Here is a 14,768-nt window from a genome sequence, read left to right on the forward strand (position 1 = left end):
TTGAGGATCAGCTCCAACCAAGGTCACGGGCCACTTGTCTATGTGTCTCTGGGGTGCAGAGCTGTGAGGGGCAGTCTGTGGTGCCCATTCTCACACTTGTTTTTCTTTTCTTTCTAGTCGCCTGCATGAGGTTTGGGGCACCAATTTAACTCTGATTCATCCTTTTCTAAGAGGTTAGTTCTTTGGGATTCCAGCTCAATACCTGCAGGATGGTCCATAAGACTCCAGAGATTCCCGGCGTCTGTCCCCTCCCCTCTTGGCACTCCTGGACAAAAGCCCAAGCACACAAAGCTGGCAAATGTTCTGGGAGCTAAAGAGCCTTCTACAAACTTCTTACCTCTCTGGGCACAGACTTTGAATCAAAATTGGCCTAGAAGTTTCCCACTATGTTTTCAGTTCTTTGATTTTTTAAGGTGAATTTTAATATATTTTATCTAGCATGTTTTTGTTGTTTTCAGAGAGGAGACCTACCCTGACATGACCAGAAACAAGGAGTACTCTGGATCTGTTTAAACAGCAAAGTCAAGCCCCACTGCCCACTCTACTCCTGGCCATCTACACTGGATGTTTGGGTGCTACTATCAGAGTTACGCAGCCTTGCTGGGAAGATTTTCAAGCTGCCTGACCCTGCCAAGCATTCCCTCTGGACCCCCAAGTGGAGATGGAGGCAGTGCCTGCGACACATCCAAGTAGAAACTGCACAGCTGCTGCTTCCTACCCTGCCTTGAAGGCCCCTGATCTCACATCTGTGGGGCTGGGGAAAGCTCCTTCTTTAAGCTAATGAAGGAGAGAGCACATTGCTGATACAAGGAAATGTTTAGAAATAAATCCTGAGCGATCCAGCCTTTTGGCTCTCTGAGCAGCACCCTGGCAGTCAGCAATAACAAGCATCTTATGAAAGGCAGCAAAAAGGGAGCCAAGAAGAAAGTGCAGGACCAATTTTCTAAGAAAGATTGGTATGATGTGAAAGTACCAGCTATGTTCAATATAAGAAATATTGGGAAAACACTGGTCACAAGAACTCAAGGAACCAAAATCACATCTGATGGCCTCAAGGGTCGTGTTTTTGAAGTGAGCCCTGCTGATCTGCAGAATGATGAAGCTGCATTTAGAAAATTCAAGCTAATTACTGAGTATGTTCAGGGCAAAAACTGCCTGACTAATTGCTATGGCATGGATCTTATGCATGACAAAATGTGCTCCATGGTCAAAAAATGGCAGACCATGATTGAAGCTCACGGTGATGTCAAGACTACCGATGGTTATTTGCTTCGTCTATTCTGTGTGGGTTTTACTAAAAAATGTAACAATCAGATTCGGGAAGACCTCTTATGCCCAGCACCAGCAAGTCCACCAGATCCAGAAGAAAATGATGGAAATCATGACTGGAGAGGAGTAGACAAGTGACTTGAAAGAGGTGGTCAATAAATTGATTCCAGACAGCATTGGAAAAGACATAGAAAAGGTCCATGATGTGTTTGTTAGAAGAGTAAAAATGCTGAAGAAGCCCAAGTTTGAACTGGGAAAACTCACGGAGCTACAGGGTGAAGTTAGTAGTCCTGGAAAAGCTATTGGGGATGAGACAGGTGCTAAAGTTGAACGAGCTAATGGATATGAGCCACCAGTCTAAGAATCTGTTTAAAATTCAGACTTTTAATGGTGACAAACACAAGATCTTATTTGTGAAAAAAAAAAAAAAAAAAAACAACCCTGAGTGATCCAGAAATGGAAAATGCAGACTTTTCCTTCAGCTCCCTAAAGCCTGACCTTTTCCCAACTCTCTCAATAATGAAATTGCAGTTAGCAGTCCCCAAAGAAAAACTTATTCTGAGAAAGGCGAATGCTAACAGGTGATGGCAGGAAGAGGAACAGACGCCTCACACAGGCCGTCTCACTGCCCTCTGAGGTAGGGCCCTAACGTCACCCTCATTTCACAAACGTTAAGGACTGAGGGAGACACAGCGAAGGAGGATGGAAACCTGGAAACAAGTCACTGGAGCACCCCCCTCCCAGCCCCTCCCCCATGGCAGCCACACAGAGTCAGCAGAGGGGCCACGGGAAAGGAGATCACCGTTCATTTAGGTAAGTTAAAGGCCGGCTGAGCTTCTAAAATCTTCCCCTGCATTTCTAGCAATTCAGTAATTATTATCAGAAAAACAGAATCATGACTATACACAACAGATTGTAAGCAGAATCCTTTCTACTTGGAAAACTCCGTGTTTCATAGAAAAACACCTCTAAGAAAAGATTAAGTGAAAAACATGAATGGAAAGAGAATTAATACATCTGGAGCATCTACCACGTACCACAAACAGTGCCAGGCACTTTATGTGTTAACAACTGATTTCTACCGAAGTCAAGAAAGGAGGGACCATTTTCTAGATGAAGAAAGTGGACCTGGAGAAGCTGCCCCAGGTGACGCTGTGGGAGCACACGAGGGCCTGGCATCCAGCACCAGGTACGTAGGAGTCTAGAGCCCACCTCTCTTCTTTTCACGATAACGTGCCTCCTCATAAAACTTGAAGTTCACACACCCCTCACAGAAACAGCACATGGTTGCACCAACAGATGTTTCCATTTCGCTCCTTCTGTTTCACAATTTTTCTGAATCCTCACCAATCCTCGCCTCCATCTGTCCTGAGATCAGAGAATGAAGTCGCTGTGAAGCTACTGTCACCACGTGCTCTTGGGTCCTGAACTCTGCGGCCTGCTCAGTGTCACTCTCAAGCTCACACACCCACTGGGCACCCACTAGTGATGGGCGCGATTCTCGCTCCTCCAGATAAACATGAACAAAAGAGACAGAAACCTCTTGACCTGTAAGAGCTTATGTTCCAGTGCAGGCAGACGAGGAACACAACGGTATACACTGAAAACAGTGTAGCAGCTGGTGGTAACGCCATGGAGAAACGTAAAACAGGGGAAGGGGCAGAGCGTGAGAGGGCGGGGAGGCAGGAGGAAGAGGTGGGGTTACCACGTGGACAGGCTGGTCTGGGCAGGCTCCACGGACAGGGCAGCGCCCGCTCAAAGGCGAGGAGGAGTCAGAGGACCAGGAGGAGGGCCGGGAGGAGGGAAGGTGGGGCCCAGGCCCACCTCGGTACCACCTCCTGGATCCGGCCTGGCCGTCGTGCGGCGACTTGTTAACCCGGGAGACTCTGCGGCGACTCAGGGGCGGGAATCACGCCGATTCAATTCGTCCCGACCGCTGCGGCCTCCCACGCGCCTTGAACGTGGCGCGTAATGAATAAGCACCTGGCACATTATTTATAAACTATTCTGTGTTTTCACCAGAATGACCACACGTGTAAATGGATGCGTGTGGTGTACGGGCAGAATGCTCACCGTTAGCCAGGATCTTGGGCTTGTTGGCAGGGTTGAAGCAAATGTTATGAAAAATAAGAAGAGGTAAGTACGGGCTGCTCTTATGCTTGAATTTGCTCATCTCCGTAAGGAAGTCTAAACAGCCATCGAGCCTCAGGATCATTTGCTGCCCATCTTCTCCAAATGACATATTCAGGAGTAACTTCAACCAAAGAATGGTCAGATTACTGAGATGTTTATTTCCTCCTTTTGGCAACGTTAGAGACAGAAAGTTCTGTAAGAAGTTACTCTGCGGATAAACAGAGAGAATATTATTTTCCTCTTGAGTCTTGTCTTTATTTTCCTAGTCCCTCAGAGATCAAGTACTAGCATCCTGGCTCCTCTTTTCCCCAACTTTAATTTCTCCTTCCTCCCAATACCTTCCAAATACTCCATCTATACTGTTTCCAGGTGTAAGTGAAAAGGTTAAGGAGAACAAAATAGTGCTCAAATGTTAATTCTTACTAATCCTTTCCTGATGATAGATAAAGTAACTAGTCAACTCTTAGTTATTTAGGATTGATCATTCAGTTTGGGGATTATTTCAGCCTTCTTGAATTTTCTTTCTGTCTGCCTTCTGGCAATTTTGCTACTCATTTAAAGCTATCCTACGGGAAAGAAAAAGAAACAAAACCTCAGTCAGTCTTGGACACCAGTTAACAACTCTGGTAGTACCAAGGACAAGTGTTTTTTTAAAAAAATCTGTGGGTACATCTTATATTCACTTTACCCCAGCTGCTCAGCATTACAGATGATTTCTCGTGGCTACATGTCATTCTTGTAAACTTATAGATGGGAAAGCTCCATTACTTAACTGTAAAAGTCATTTCAACCTCCAAATAAAACCCCTTCCATAAAACCACACCAAACCCTGAACTATGTGAAAGACAATAACTTATTGCCTAGAATAATCTGTATGCAAACAAGGAAAGAAAGCATAAAAGTATTAGATCAAGAGGAAGGCCAGGACAGCATGGGAACCACAGGCGTTTGGCTCAGGGTGCAGAAATCCAATCACTTAACTTTCACAACTCTCCAGAAGAGCTCATCTTTCTTCCTGTTTAACAATCTATTCTGGCTTATTTCTTGGGTTCCCCTACACCTAAATCAAAATTTTGGCTTGAATCTATAAAATACATTTGGCACTTTTACATAAAAGGACTGAGTACAAGAACGAAAGGAGCTGCAGAAACATCAGCAACCCCACCCAAGCAACAAGTAAACTGCAGAACTGCACCCCACCCTGCCCTGCCCCGCCACCACTCACATCTCTTCCCACCTCTCAGCCCAAATTAGTGCTTTTTAGAGTCATCCCTTGTCCTTCCCATTCAGCTAGATTCTGCCATGATCTTGGAGATCTGGAGTTGACAACAGTGATAAAATAGATGATAGTACTTTAAATTGTAAATATGCTCTGGGCAGTCCTCCTTTTGCTGGGCCTAAAGACGTTCTTAGACGATTTCCTGCACTGCGTAGAATGCAAAGAAATATGCCATGGTAGAGAGAAAACAGCTTATTTTAGAGTTTTAGTTGTACAACAGCATTAGCTACATTTTCTAATAACTACAGATGAGTTACGGGAGGTGCAGCTGAAAGTGTCCAGGGCTCGTCATAACAATGAGCAGAGGAAGGCTCGGAGGACCCCTAATTAGAGCAGAAGAAAAATAACCTGACTGATCTGCACCTGAAGTGGGAATCTGATGAAATGGAGTCCGATCACACTTCTATCAAAATACGTTTAAGGGGACTTCCCTGGTGGCACAGTGGATAGCACTCTGCGCTCCCAATGCAGGGGGCCCGGGTCTGATCCCTGGTCATGGAACTAGATCCCGCGTGCATGCCGCAACTAAGGAGCCTGCCTGCCGCCACTAAGAGCCGGCGCAACCAAATAAATAAATTTTTTTTTTTTTAAAAAAGGAGAAAAACAAAATATCCTTAAGTACCTTACCAAAATCATAGATTGGGGATGGAAATATCTTAGAGATCATTTTGTTTAACCTAAAATTTTTTGAATGAAGAAACTGAAGCTTAAAAAGAATAAGCATCAGCTCAGTCACACATCAGATCCAAGATTAGCATTTATATTCCACTTGGGAATTCCTACTTTGCTTCCTACCAGCATGCTCTCCATAAGGAAGTGACAGAAAGCACTGCCCCCCGCCCCACAAAATCCAGTTCCGAATGACTACACACACACACACACACACACACACACACACACACACACACACACAGCAAATATCCAGCCATGTGCTGGCAAATAAACAGCTGAGGTGAGAGTAGTAGGTCCCTAATGTGCATGGTGTGAATATTCCCACATGGCTGATTTCAAGATACCACCAAGACGTCAGCTGGCTTGCAGAACTCCTGAAAATTAACAAAAACACTCATGAACCAGCGTGAGTTAGCTCCAACATACCACTGAGAAGATCTTTGTTTAGTAAGACTGCTATTTATTTAGAGATTGCACTCAAAGTGTGTTTTTTTTTTTGGAGGGGGTGGTGGCTGGGGAGATGACACAATAGAGGAAAAGGAGACTCAATTCTTATGAATGTGGTCAACTTTTGCAATTTACCTTGGCCGTCACGTAAATGAAAGGGAAGCATTCAAATTACTATGTACTAGTAAGTAACAGATAATCTGATCATATTCAAATTTTAAGGGATCTTCCAAATTAGGGATCCTCTTTATACGCACCTAAATACACGTGTATTGGGTTTGCTTAAGGGAACACGTGTATTGGGTTTGCTTAAGCCAACCGTCCCTCTTAAAGCGCCAAGTTGAAACCAGCAGCGGGAAGTCATGTTCTGACACAGGAGTCTCAGGGACTGAAAAGTCACCTGTGTGCCATAAAGAAGTTAGGTCTAACTTGGGGAGGGGCCGTGATTTCATAAACCGTTTGACAATGTAAATTGAACTAGAATTGTTATGCTCAATTTGGTCTGTTTAAAGACCAATATATTGCTTTTATGATCTCAAATAAATGTAACACAGCTGTCTTTCTAAAACCATCATCTTTGAGAGAAAATACAGTCCAAAAGCTAAGAAGACAAACTAAAAGGGAATGGTATGATCATATTCTAGTATCTGTCACTTTTCATGTATCATCTATCAACAGGCTTTAAACAAAGTGAACCTCCTGATCCTTTTACAATCCTTTAAAATAAAATGCCTTAAAATCATAATAATTACTCCTAGAAACTGAGTTCTAGACTTTTCACACATGTCCTCGGTTGAAAGGATTATTTTACTGAGTCTTTTTTATGATAGGAAGGAGAGTTTAAGTACTCACTTTTTGAATTACCCCTTTACAGTCATGAGACAAGGCCAGGTTTGAAAGAAACATGAAAACCATCTGCTGGACTGCAGTGTTCTCGAGAGGCACCTGGGAAGCCATCTTCAGGATACACAGCATCAGGGAGCTGCCAGGGGCCCCTCGATGTGCCGCTTGAACAGGATATTGTCCGTAGCTTGACCAACAGAGAGAACTGCAACCTTCAAAAACAACAGTCCATCACAACGTCGTCTCAGCTTCACGCTTTAGCTCAACAACCTGAGTGGTAAAGCATGTCTGTCTATCAAAGGACTCGGCCATTAGCCTGTGAACTGCAATAGCACTGAAGGCTGGTGCTGATATGTCTGCATCTGATCTAATGGACTGAGGGCCTAACGACCTCAATAAAGCATTTAAAAACACTGTGGTCTAATGCCTCCGTTTTCCAGAAGAAAAAAATGAGGAACACGATAATCCTGGGGTGGGAGGACAGGACAAATGCCACCAGCCATACACGCTAAACAACATCTCAGGGCTCAGAGGTGTCAGTGACTTGCTCAAGGTCACACAGCTCACAAGCAGCGAGCGCCAGCGGTAGCATCAACTGGTTTTCCAGAATCCAGTGTTTACTCAGTAAATTAAACAACCATATGGGATTCATCAAAGGAGAAAAATAATCATAGAAGAATTAGAAATGCATTTTACTCTATTGTGACATAAGCCTAAGGTGTGATTAGCTTGTGAAAGTCCATGCAAAGAGGCCAGCTTAAGCACAACTAGATCTGAATCAAATACATTCTGTAAAATAAACTCATAAAAGGTGGGCTTCCCTGGTGGCGCAGTGGTTGAGAGTCCGCCCGCCGATGCAGGGGACACGGGTTCGCGCCCCGGTGCGGGAGGATCCCACATGCCGCGGAGCGGCTGGGCCCGTGAGCCACGGCCGCTGAGCCTGCGCGTCCGGAGCCTGTGCTCCGCAACGGGAGAGGCCGCAACAGTGAGAGGCCCGCGTACCGCCAAAAAAAAAAAAAAAAAAAGGTAAGTAAACACAAATAAATAGAGTGATCTTTCCTGTATTCACACTACATAGCAGTATCCAAATACCAAGGTTTCTGTTAATGTTACACAAAACTATCACTAAATGATGCAGGTTTTCTTGGAAACAAACAAGACAGGAAAATAAGAAGCTTCTTCCTCAGTTAGAACCACATTCTAATATTTGCATCAACTGTAAGTATGTAAGTAACATAGATTATGGTTTCAAAGATTTATCGTAAAGTACTGGGTTGGCCAAAAGTTCGTTCGGGTTTTTCTGTAGCATCTTATGGAACAAGCCCAAACTCTTTGGCCAACCCAATATATGTTTCTTCTGCTCAGTATTTTGTAACGGATTCTTTTCTTCCCCTAGGCACACTTCCCTAACCCCTAAATTAAGGAGTGAAGGGTGGGGTAAAGAAGGATGAGGTACAGAGGCCACACTTCAGAGACCGCGGTGCCCGGCCGGTCGCACGCGAGAGGCCGTGAGCCGGGGTGGGGGGCAGCGAGAGCAGAAGTGAGGACGGGAACGTCAACAGCAGCGGCCTGAAAACAAGGATGACGCTGCCTTACAGCGCTCTCCATACGCCACAGAGCCTGAGGCTCTGTTCCCGCCAGCTCACACGGCCAGAGGCACGCGGAGTGGGCGACAGGACGGGCGCCTCCAGGGTGGAGGAAAAAGCCACGCCCAGCACACAGCGGTGACAAGATGGCTGTGAATGTTCTCAGTTCCGGTCCTTTCTCTGTCTGTCTTTTGATACCGGGAGAATCCAGTTGCTACGCTGCTGACTGTTGCTAGAAAAAGCACGTGAACCTTAAACTTGCTGACTAAACCTTAAATCTACGACCCTAAGTTTACATGGGAAATTCACACTGCCTGCACTGCCCCCCACTTCCTTCCCTTCAAACAGCTACCTCACACCTGCTCCTCTCTTCCCAAGTCACCTCCCCGCTTGCTCTGCTCTCTCTTAGTTGTTGGCCTCTAACAAGGCAGGGCCCCGGGAGGCTCTCGATAAAAAGTCTGCCAAATGCAGGAATGAAAGAGGCACCCCAACGATACCAACTGTCGCCAAGCCAACCGAACCCAGAACTACATTTCATCACGCCAGCCTCCTGCTCTAGAATCTCTTAAAGTTTTAACCTTAACCCGTTTTTAAGGTCTTCCATCATAATTTTCACTCTCAATTTTCCTCTTAAATTCAACATTCCGCTGCCATATAATCGCGACAGTTTCTCCCTCTCTATTCCCTGAGCTAATGACTCTTCTGTCTCATCATATACTAACGTAACTGCTCGTTCTTCTACTACCTATGAGAAAGCATACCTCTAACCAACATACCCTCAAATGAGTGGAAGAAACACTTCAAAGAGTAGATTCATTTTTCCACTTTAACAACATTACATAGGATTAGTATCGTAGTATACTTTTGAAAGGCAGCGCTGGGCCCCACTTACCATTTGGAGAATTTGCAGTATAGACACAAAGCAGCTGCAGGGCAGTTTGCGTCAGTGAGTCATCCATCAAAAGCCAAGGCCAGAGAGCGTGCAAGACAGGGACGAGATGAGCTTCCAGGGCTGCCTCCTGCAGCAGGAAGGAAACAAGGGCAGCATTAGTCTGAATAAGGAAAATAAATCAATTAAAATCAAAGCCAAAAAACTTGTCACCAACATGAGACAAAAACTGAATTGATTCTTGTTCTGATTAGAGAAAGGAATCCCATGGACAGATTCAGCACCTTGCAACCCAGACTGCCCTGACCACAAGGCTGACCAGTCTCGGGAAGTCCCTGCCACACTGGGGTGACGAGGATACGCAGCTTAGGTCAGAAATGTAGAAAAACAGCTTCTGAACATGTAAGTTAAGCAAGACAGTGATACCTTGCAACACTAAATAAACTCTCATAAATGCTATGATACGGTTCAGAAAAGGGATTTTCTGGTTAAGGAAACATTCTGATCAGTTCTGAGTTCTCCCCTCCCCCCCTCTCCCTGTGTGTATGTATATGTATATATATCTAATATGTGTGGCTAGACAGATAGATCAGAAGTAGATTACTGTTTTTAAATAAGTTGAATATGATAAACTTCAGTCAAAATATTATGCTAAATCAATAATTCTTAAGTAACTCAGTTGTTACTACGAAGATCAGTTACCGCTGGGACGACATCATGGAAAAAATATAACTATCGGCAGTAAATGCAACAATTTTTTTAATGAACAGAGTTACTAGGCAATTTGTAGACCCATGTGTACACATGTGGGCCTTCATGTCATGCCCTACACAACTTTAGGGAGTATCAATACTCCGTAAAGAGAGTAGGCAGGTTATTCCCAGTGTTACTCCCCAACTCTCCACAGGCCTGGAGCACAGCCCCACGACTGCCGCAGACGACCCTGCTTACTGCCTCGCAGAGAAGACAGAACGATGCAGTACGAGCTCCTTCTCTACTCCGCCGTTCCGTCGGCACGGTTTACCTGTGTACCCCTGCATTCACCCTTCCTGCCGGGCAGTGAGGAACAGGCGCTCCTCTTTGGGCAGAGACTGATCCGTGCAGCTGTGCTCTAGAACACTGCCCCGCGTGCCTCCTCAGGGATCTTTACCCATCTATCAGTTCTTCCCTTCCTGTCTCTTTAATAACTAGGCCCCGATTTGCTCATTTCTGTTTATATTTAAGCACTTTACATGTTAGGAGTAAACATACAGACTAGCTTCCTTTGATGCTATATGTCCTAAATTATGAATGCTGCTTTTCAGAGCCAAGATTCTAGGAAGAGTACTCTTACTGCTGTCATTTCCCAGCTATTATTTAATCTTCAGAGGCTGGTAAAATCGCTCCTACCTTTATAGCTGTCAAACCCTCAGGCACTGTGGCAACTATTAAGGGCTCTTTGTTCTTCGTTTCCATGCAGTCCCTCTATCCTAGATCACCTCCAAGCTCTCTCCAGCATTCCCTTCTCAGCTGTTTTCTGTCTCCTCTTCAATAGTTTTATTTTCTGAGGACATGACCTAGGCTTTCACTACATGCCCTCTTGGGAAACGTCAGCAATAGGCATGGCTACAAACGTCTCTACGCACTGCTAACCCTAAGACCCCAGCCTGCGCCGCCCCTCAGAGTCCCAGAGCCACGTAATCCACTGACTACCGGCCATTTTCCACCCCGAGAGCCCGAAGACACTTTGCACCGCGATGTGCGAACCCATCATGAGGACCCCTCACGGCTACACGCCGCTGTTAGGCACGCCTGCAGTAAACTTGAGCCTGGAAGTCGTTCTACCTCTCTCTTCTTTCTCCTCAGTCTGTCGCATTTGCTCCCCTCCCTCCTCCCCCACTCTCCCTGCCCGGCTAAGGTCTCGTCACCTCTTGCTGCACCAGCACATTCACCCCCTCTAACCTTGCCCGCTCTTCATTCCATCTACCTCACAGCCCTGGTGACCTTTCCGGTATGGAAACTCCTCTGTGTCATACGTATAGACAGCGGGTGGGGCGGGCATGGGTGACTTGGTGAATCACCACAAGAGTGACCAACAGGGGCTTCCCGGGTGGCGCAGTGGTTGAGAGTCCGCCTGCCGATGCAGGGGAACCGGGTTCGCGCCCCGGTCCGGGAAGATCCCACGTGCCGCGGAGCGGCCGGGCCCGTGAGCCGTGGCCGCTGAGCCTGCGCGTCCGGAGCCTGTGCTCCGCAACGGGAGGGGCCACGGCGGTGAGAGGCCCACGTACCGCAAAAAAAAAAAAAAAAAAAAAAAAAAAAAAAAGTGACCAACAGTTAGTGATGGCAGTGTGTCACACACCTCAGGTAAGCTGGAACAGGAAAAGAAATTAAGACTCTTTGCCCCCTAGAACTATGTCTATCCTCAAGAGTAATCTAAATATTCTTCTTTGGATGTATTCCTTATTAAACAACTTGGAAATGCAGAAACACGTGGCTTACGGAGAGATTACACTTTCACAGTTGGCTGATGTGTTACAAATGTGAACACCACACTTACAATCAGTACCCAGGCGAGCACCTCGGAAATCCACAGGCAGATCCTACTTGGAAGGCGTGCTGGCGTGTGGCCTGAGTGAGGTGTCACGGATGCATACCAACTGCACCCAGTCACAAGGACCCTAACAAACTTCGTAAACGACACCTCTATTTGCAGTAAAAAGTTTGTACCATTGGGAATCTTAATGAAATCCATCAATGCTTAATTCCCATCAAATTGCTTTGAAATGTCAATTGCTAGTCATGTGTCTTGAACAAATTACTTCACACAGTTTAAGGGCTATGTGTTCGAGATGCTCATTTCCTAGCTATAGTGTATTTTCCAGTTTTATCACAACTAAAAACAAAAAAGGTTAAGAAATTCTTTTAAAAAACAAAACTTGTGTAACTTATCTTCATCTTACTCATTTTCCATAGTAATTCTGTGTGGAAGCTAGTTCTTCAAAAGTGTCGTATCGCTATGACCGAGCAAATCAAAGTGTTCCAGACACTATATCCTGTATAACAGCACCAACGGATGTGTTAAATGACAGCGTCAACGCTCACAGACAGAGCAAAACAACAGAGGGGCTGCGGCAGAGCTGCGAGTGAAGAACCTCCTGGACGTCAACAGGCCCACGATCGGCAATAGCAGTAAGCGATTTCTCCTCTGAAGCGGGAGACGCCCTCATCTTCTTTCCTATGGATGCAGACACCTCTACTTATCCCCTTGGACGGCCGTCTAATAACCACCTTTGAAAAAATTCTGCCTTAAGAGACATACACAGCCATGGGACTTCCCTGGTGGCGCAATGGTTAAGAATCCATCCGCCTGCCAATGCAGGGGACGTGGGTTCGAGCCCTGGTCCGGGAAGATTCCCACATGCCGTGGAGCAACCAAGCCCGTGCGCCGCAACTGCTGAGCCCGCGCTCTAGAGCCTGCGAGCCACAACTACTGAGCCCACGTGCCGCAACTACTGAAGCCCGCAAGCCTAGAGCGCGTGCTCCGCAACAAAGAGAAGCCACCGCGATGAGAAGCCCACGCGCTGCAACGAAGAGTAGCCCCCGCTCACCACAACTAAAGAAAAGCCCGCATGCAGCAACGAAGACCCAATGCAGCCAAAAATAAATTAATTAAAAAGAAAAAAAAAAAAGACATACACAGCCATACATCCATCTTAGTTAAAAAAAACAACCGAAATGGTTACCTAGAAAAAAAGAGGCTCAAGTTTGCTTTAGCTGCCTGAAGTTAAAGTTTCAGTGATAAAGTTAAAACGCCGACATACGAAATGTCATCAGGGTTGAGGAATTACGATAAGATTAGGTGCATCCATTTCTGAGAATGAACACTGAGCTTACAAACCAATCAACCGTGCACCAGAAAAAAAAAATTCGAGGAGTTTTCCATTTTCCCTAATTATCTCATATAAAATTTAAACTGTTTAATAACAGCACTATCAAAATTTTGAAAAGAAGCTCTACTTACTTTACATTCTTCATTTTGATAAAGACAATTTCTTAGGAGCTGCATGGCAATGCTTAACTCTTTAATAAAACCATCCTCCTGTTTAAACAAAAAGCAGTTGAAAAATGTGAACAACAATAGCATATTACACTTTTTACATACAGTAATTCCTTCTCCCCGGGTCACAATACAATGCAGCTATGCTCTCACTGTGCCTGACCATCACAGCTCTGAGGGAATTGACAGGCTAATGATCTCTGAAAGATGACTATATTTCGAGAAGCGCATCCACCAAGAAAAAGCTATTTCTGTTCTATCAAGCATGGAGGAACTGAGATATATAATAAGCTCCATGTTTCATCTCGATAAAGTGAAGCAGGTACTGACTGGTTTTCAGTCATATCAAGTGTTGGCTGACACTCTCAATGATGAAGTAAAGGGCCTCTGCATGAGAGGAAAAAGGAAAAGAGGCAAGAAAAGAAACTGACAAACATATAAGTCCCTGGACCAATGAAATTATCAAATATGGCTTTTTCTTGGTTTCTTATCAAATGCAGTAGAAACTAGTTATTACATAGACTGCTGCAATAATTGTCTTAGATCCATATATATATATAAATATAATATACTTATAAACATATACACATATTAATTTTCTCGATAAGCCTGTGTGTGGCAGATCTTTTTAACCATAGTTATTAGTATTAACCATTGCTATTATATAAAAACTGTGTTGTTTCCAATAGTCCAGATATGGAAGCAACCTAAGTGACCGCTGACAGATGAATGGATTAAAAACATGTGGTGTATATATCCAATGGAATATTACTCAGCCACACACACACACACACACACACACACACACACACACACACACACACACACACACACACTCCTGCCATTTGCAGTAACACATATGGACCTTGAGGGCACTATGCTAAGTTAAAGAAGTCAGACAGAGGAAGACAAGTGCTGCACGATTACACCCACATGTGGAATATAAAAAACAAACAAACAAAAAAACCCCAAATAAATGAACAAACCAAACCAAATAAAAACAAACACGGAGATACAGAGACCAGAACAGTGGTTACCAAAAAGGGAAGGGATGAGGGGGAGGGCAAAAAGGGTAAAGGGAGTCAACTCTACGGTGACAGATGGAAATTAAACTCTTGGTGATAAGTATGGTGTAACGTATACAGAAATAGAAATATAATGTTGTACACATGAAACATACAATGTTATAAACCAATGTTATCTCAATACAAAATATAATTTTTTTAAAAACCTGTGTTATTTGAAGTTTACAGTGAAAATGCAGCTTGAACATGGGTCCAGCAGACTCAATGCTTAAAAGAGACATTCAGAAGTCCCGGAAGGAAATAAACACGATTAGGAATACGAGCTCTGCAACCGCCCAGATACGGGGCAAACAGTGGCTTTATCCATTATCAGTTATGTGACTGTGGTGTCATGAGTGTGCAGGGGATAATAAATATGAAATGTTTAGAATAGTGCCTACCATACAGAAAACACTTAGGAAGTTATCTCAGTCCTAGTGAACCTATGAGAGAAAGAATTTCTTTTTGTAGTATAAAAATGTATCATGGGCTTCCCTGGTGGTGCAGTGGTTGAGAGTCCGCCTGCCGATGCAGGGGACACCGGTTCGTG

The 14,768-nt window shown here is 44.7% G+C and overlaps 1 protein-coding gene and 1 pseudogene across 8 annotated transcripts in view; one reads left to right on the plus strand and one right to left on the minus strand.

Moving 5' to 3' along the window:
• RTTN (rotatin) overlaps positions 1–14,768 on the minus strand; it is a 181,620-nt gene that overhangs the window by 39,629 nt on the left and 127,223 nt on the right. For 7 of the 8 annotated variants that reach the window (XM_028480194.2, XM_028480196.2, XM_028480195.2 and 4 more), the window contains 4 exons: positions 13,119–13,196; positions 9,122–9,248; positions 6,653–6,855; positions 3,343–3,610 (listed from right to left, as the gene is read on the minus strand). In XM_028480194.2, the coding sequence (XP_028335995.1) occupies positions 3,343–3,610; positions 6,653–6,855; positions 9,122–9,248; positions 13,119–13,196 (676 nt within the window). The remainder of the gene's footprint in view (positions 1–3,342; positions 3,611–6,652; positions 6,856–9,121; positions 9,249–13,118; positions 13,197–14,768) is intronic. The other variant, XM_028480197.2, reaches the window with a different exon arrangement.
• LOC102990218 (40S ribosomal protein S3a-like) lies at positions 526–1,642 on the plus strand (annotated as a pseudogene).

The sequence above is a fragment of the Physeter macrocephalus genome, chromosome 19 (genome assembly GCF_002837175.3).
Source record: "Physeter macrocephalus isolate SW-GA chromosome 19, ASM283717v5, whole genome shotgun sequence".
In the NCBI taxonomy this organism is placed as follows: Eukaryota; Metazoa; Chordata; class Mammalia; order Artiodactyla; family Physeteridae; genus Physeter; species Physeter macrocephalus.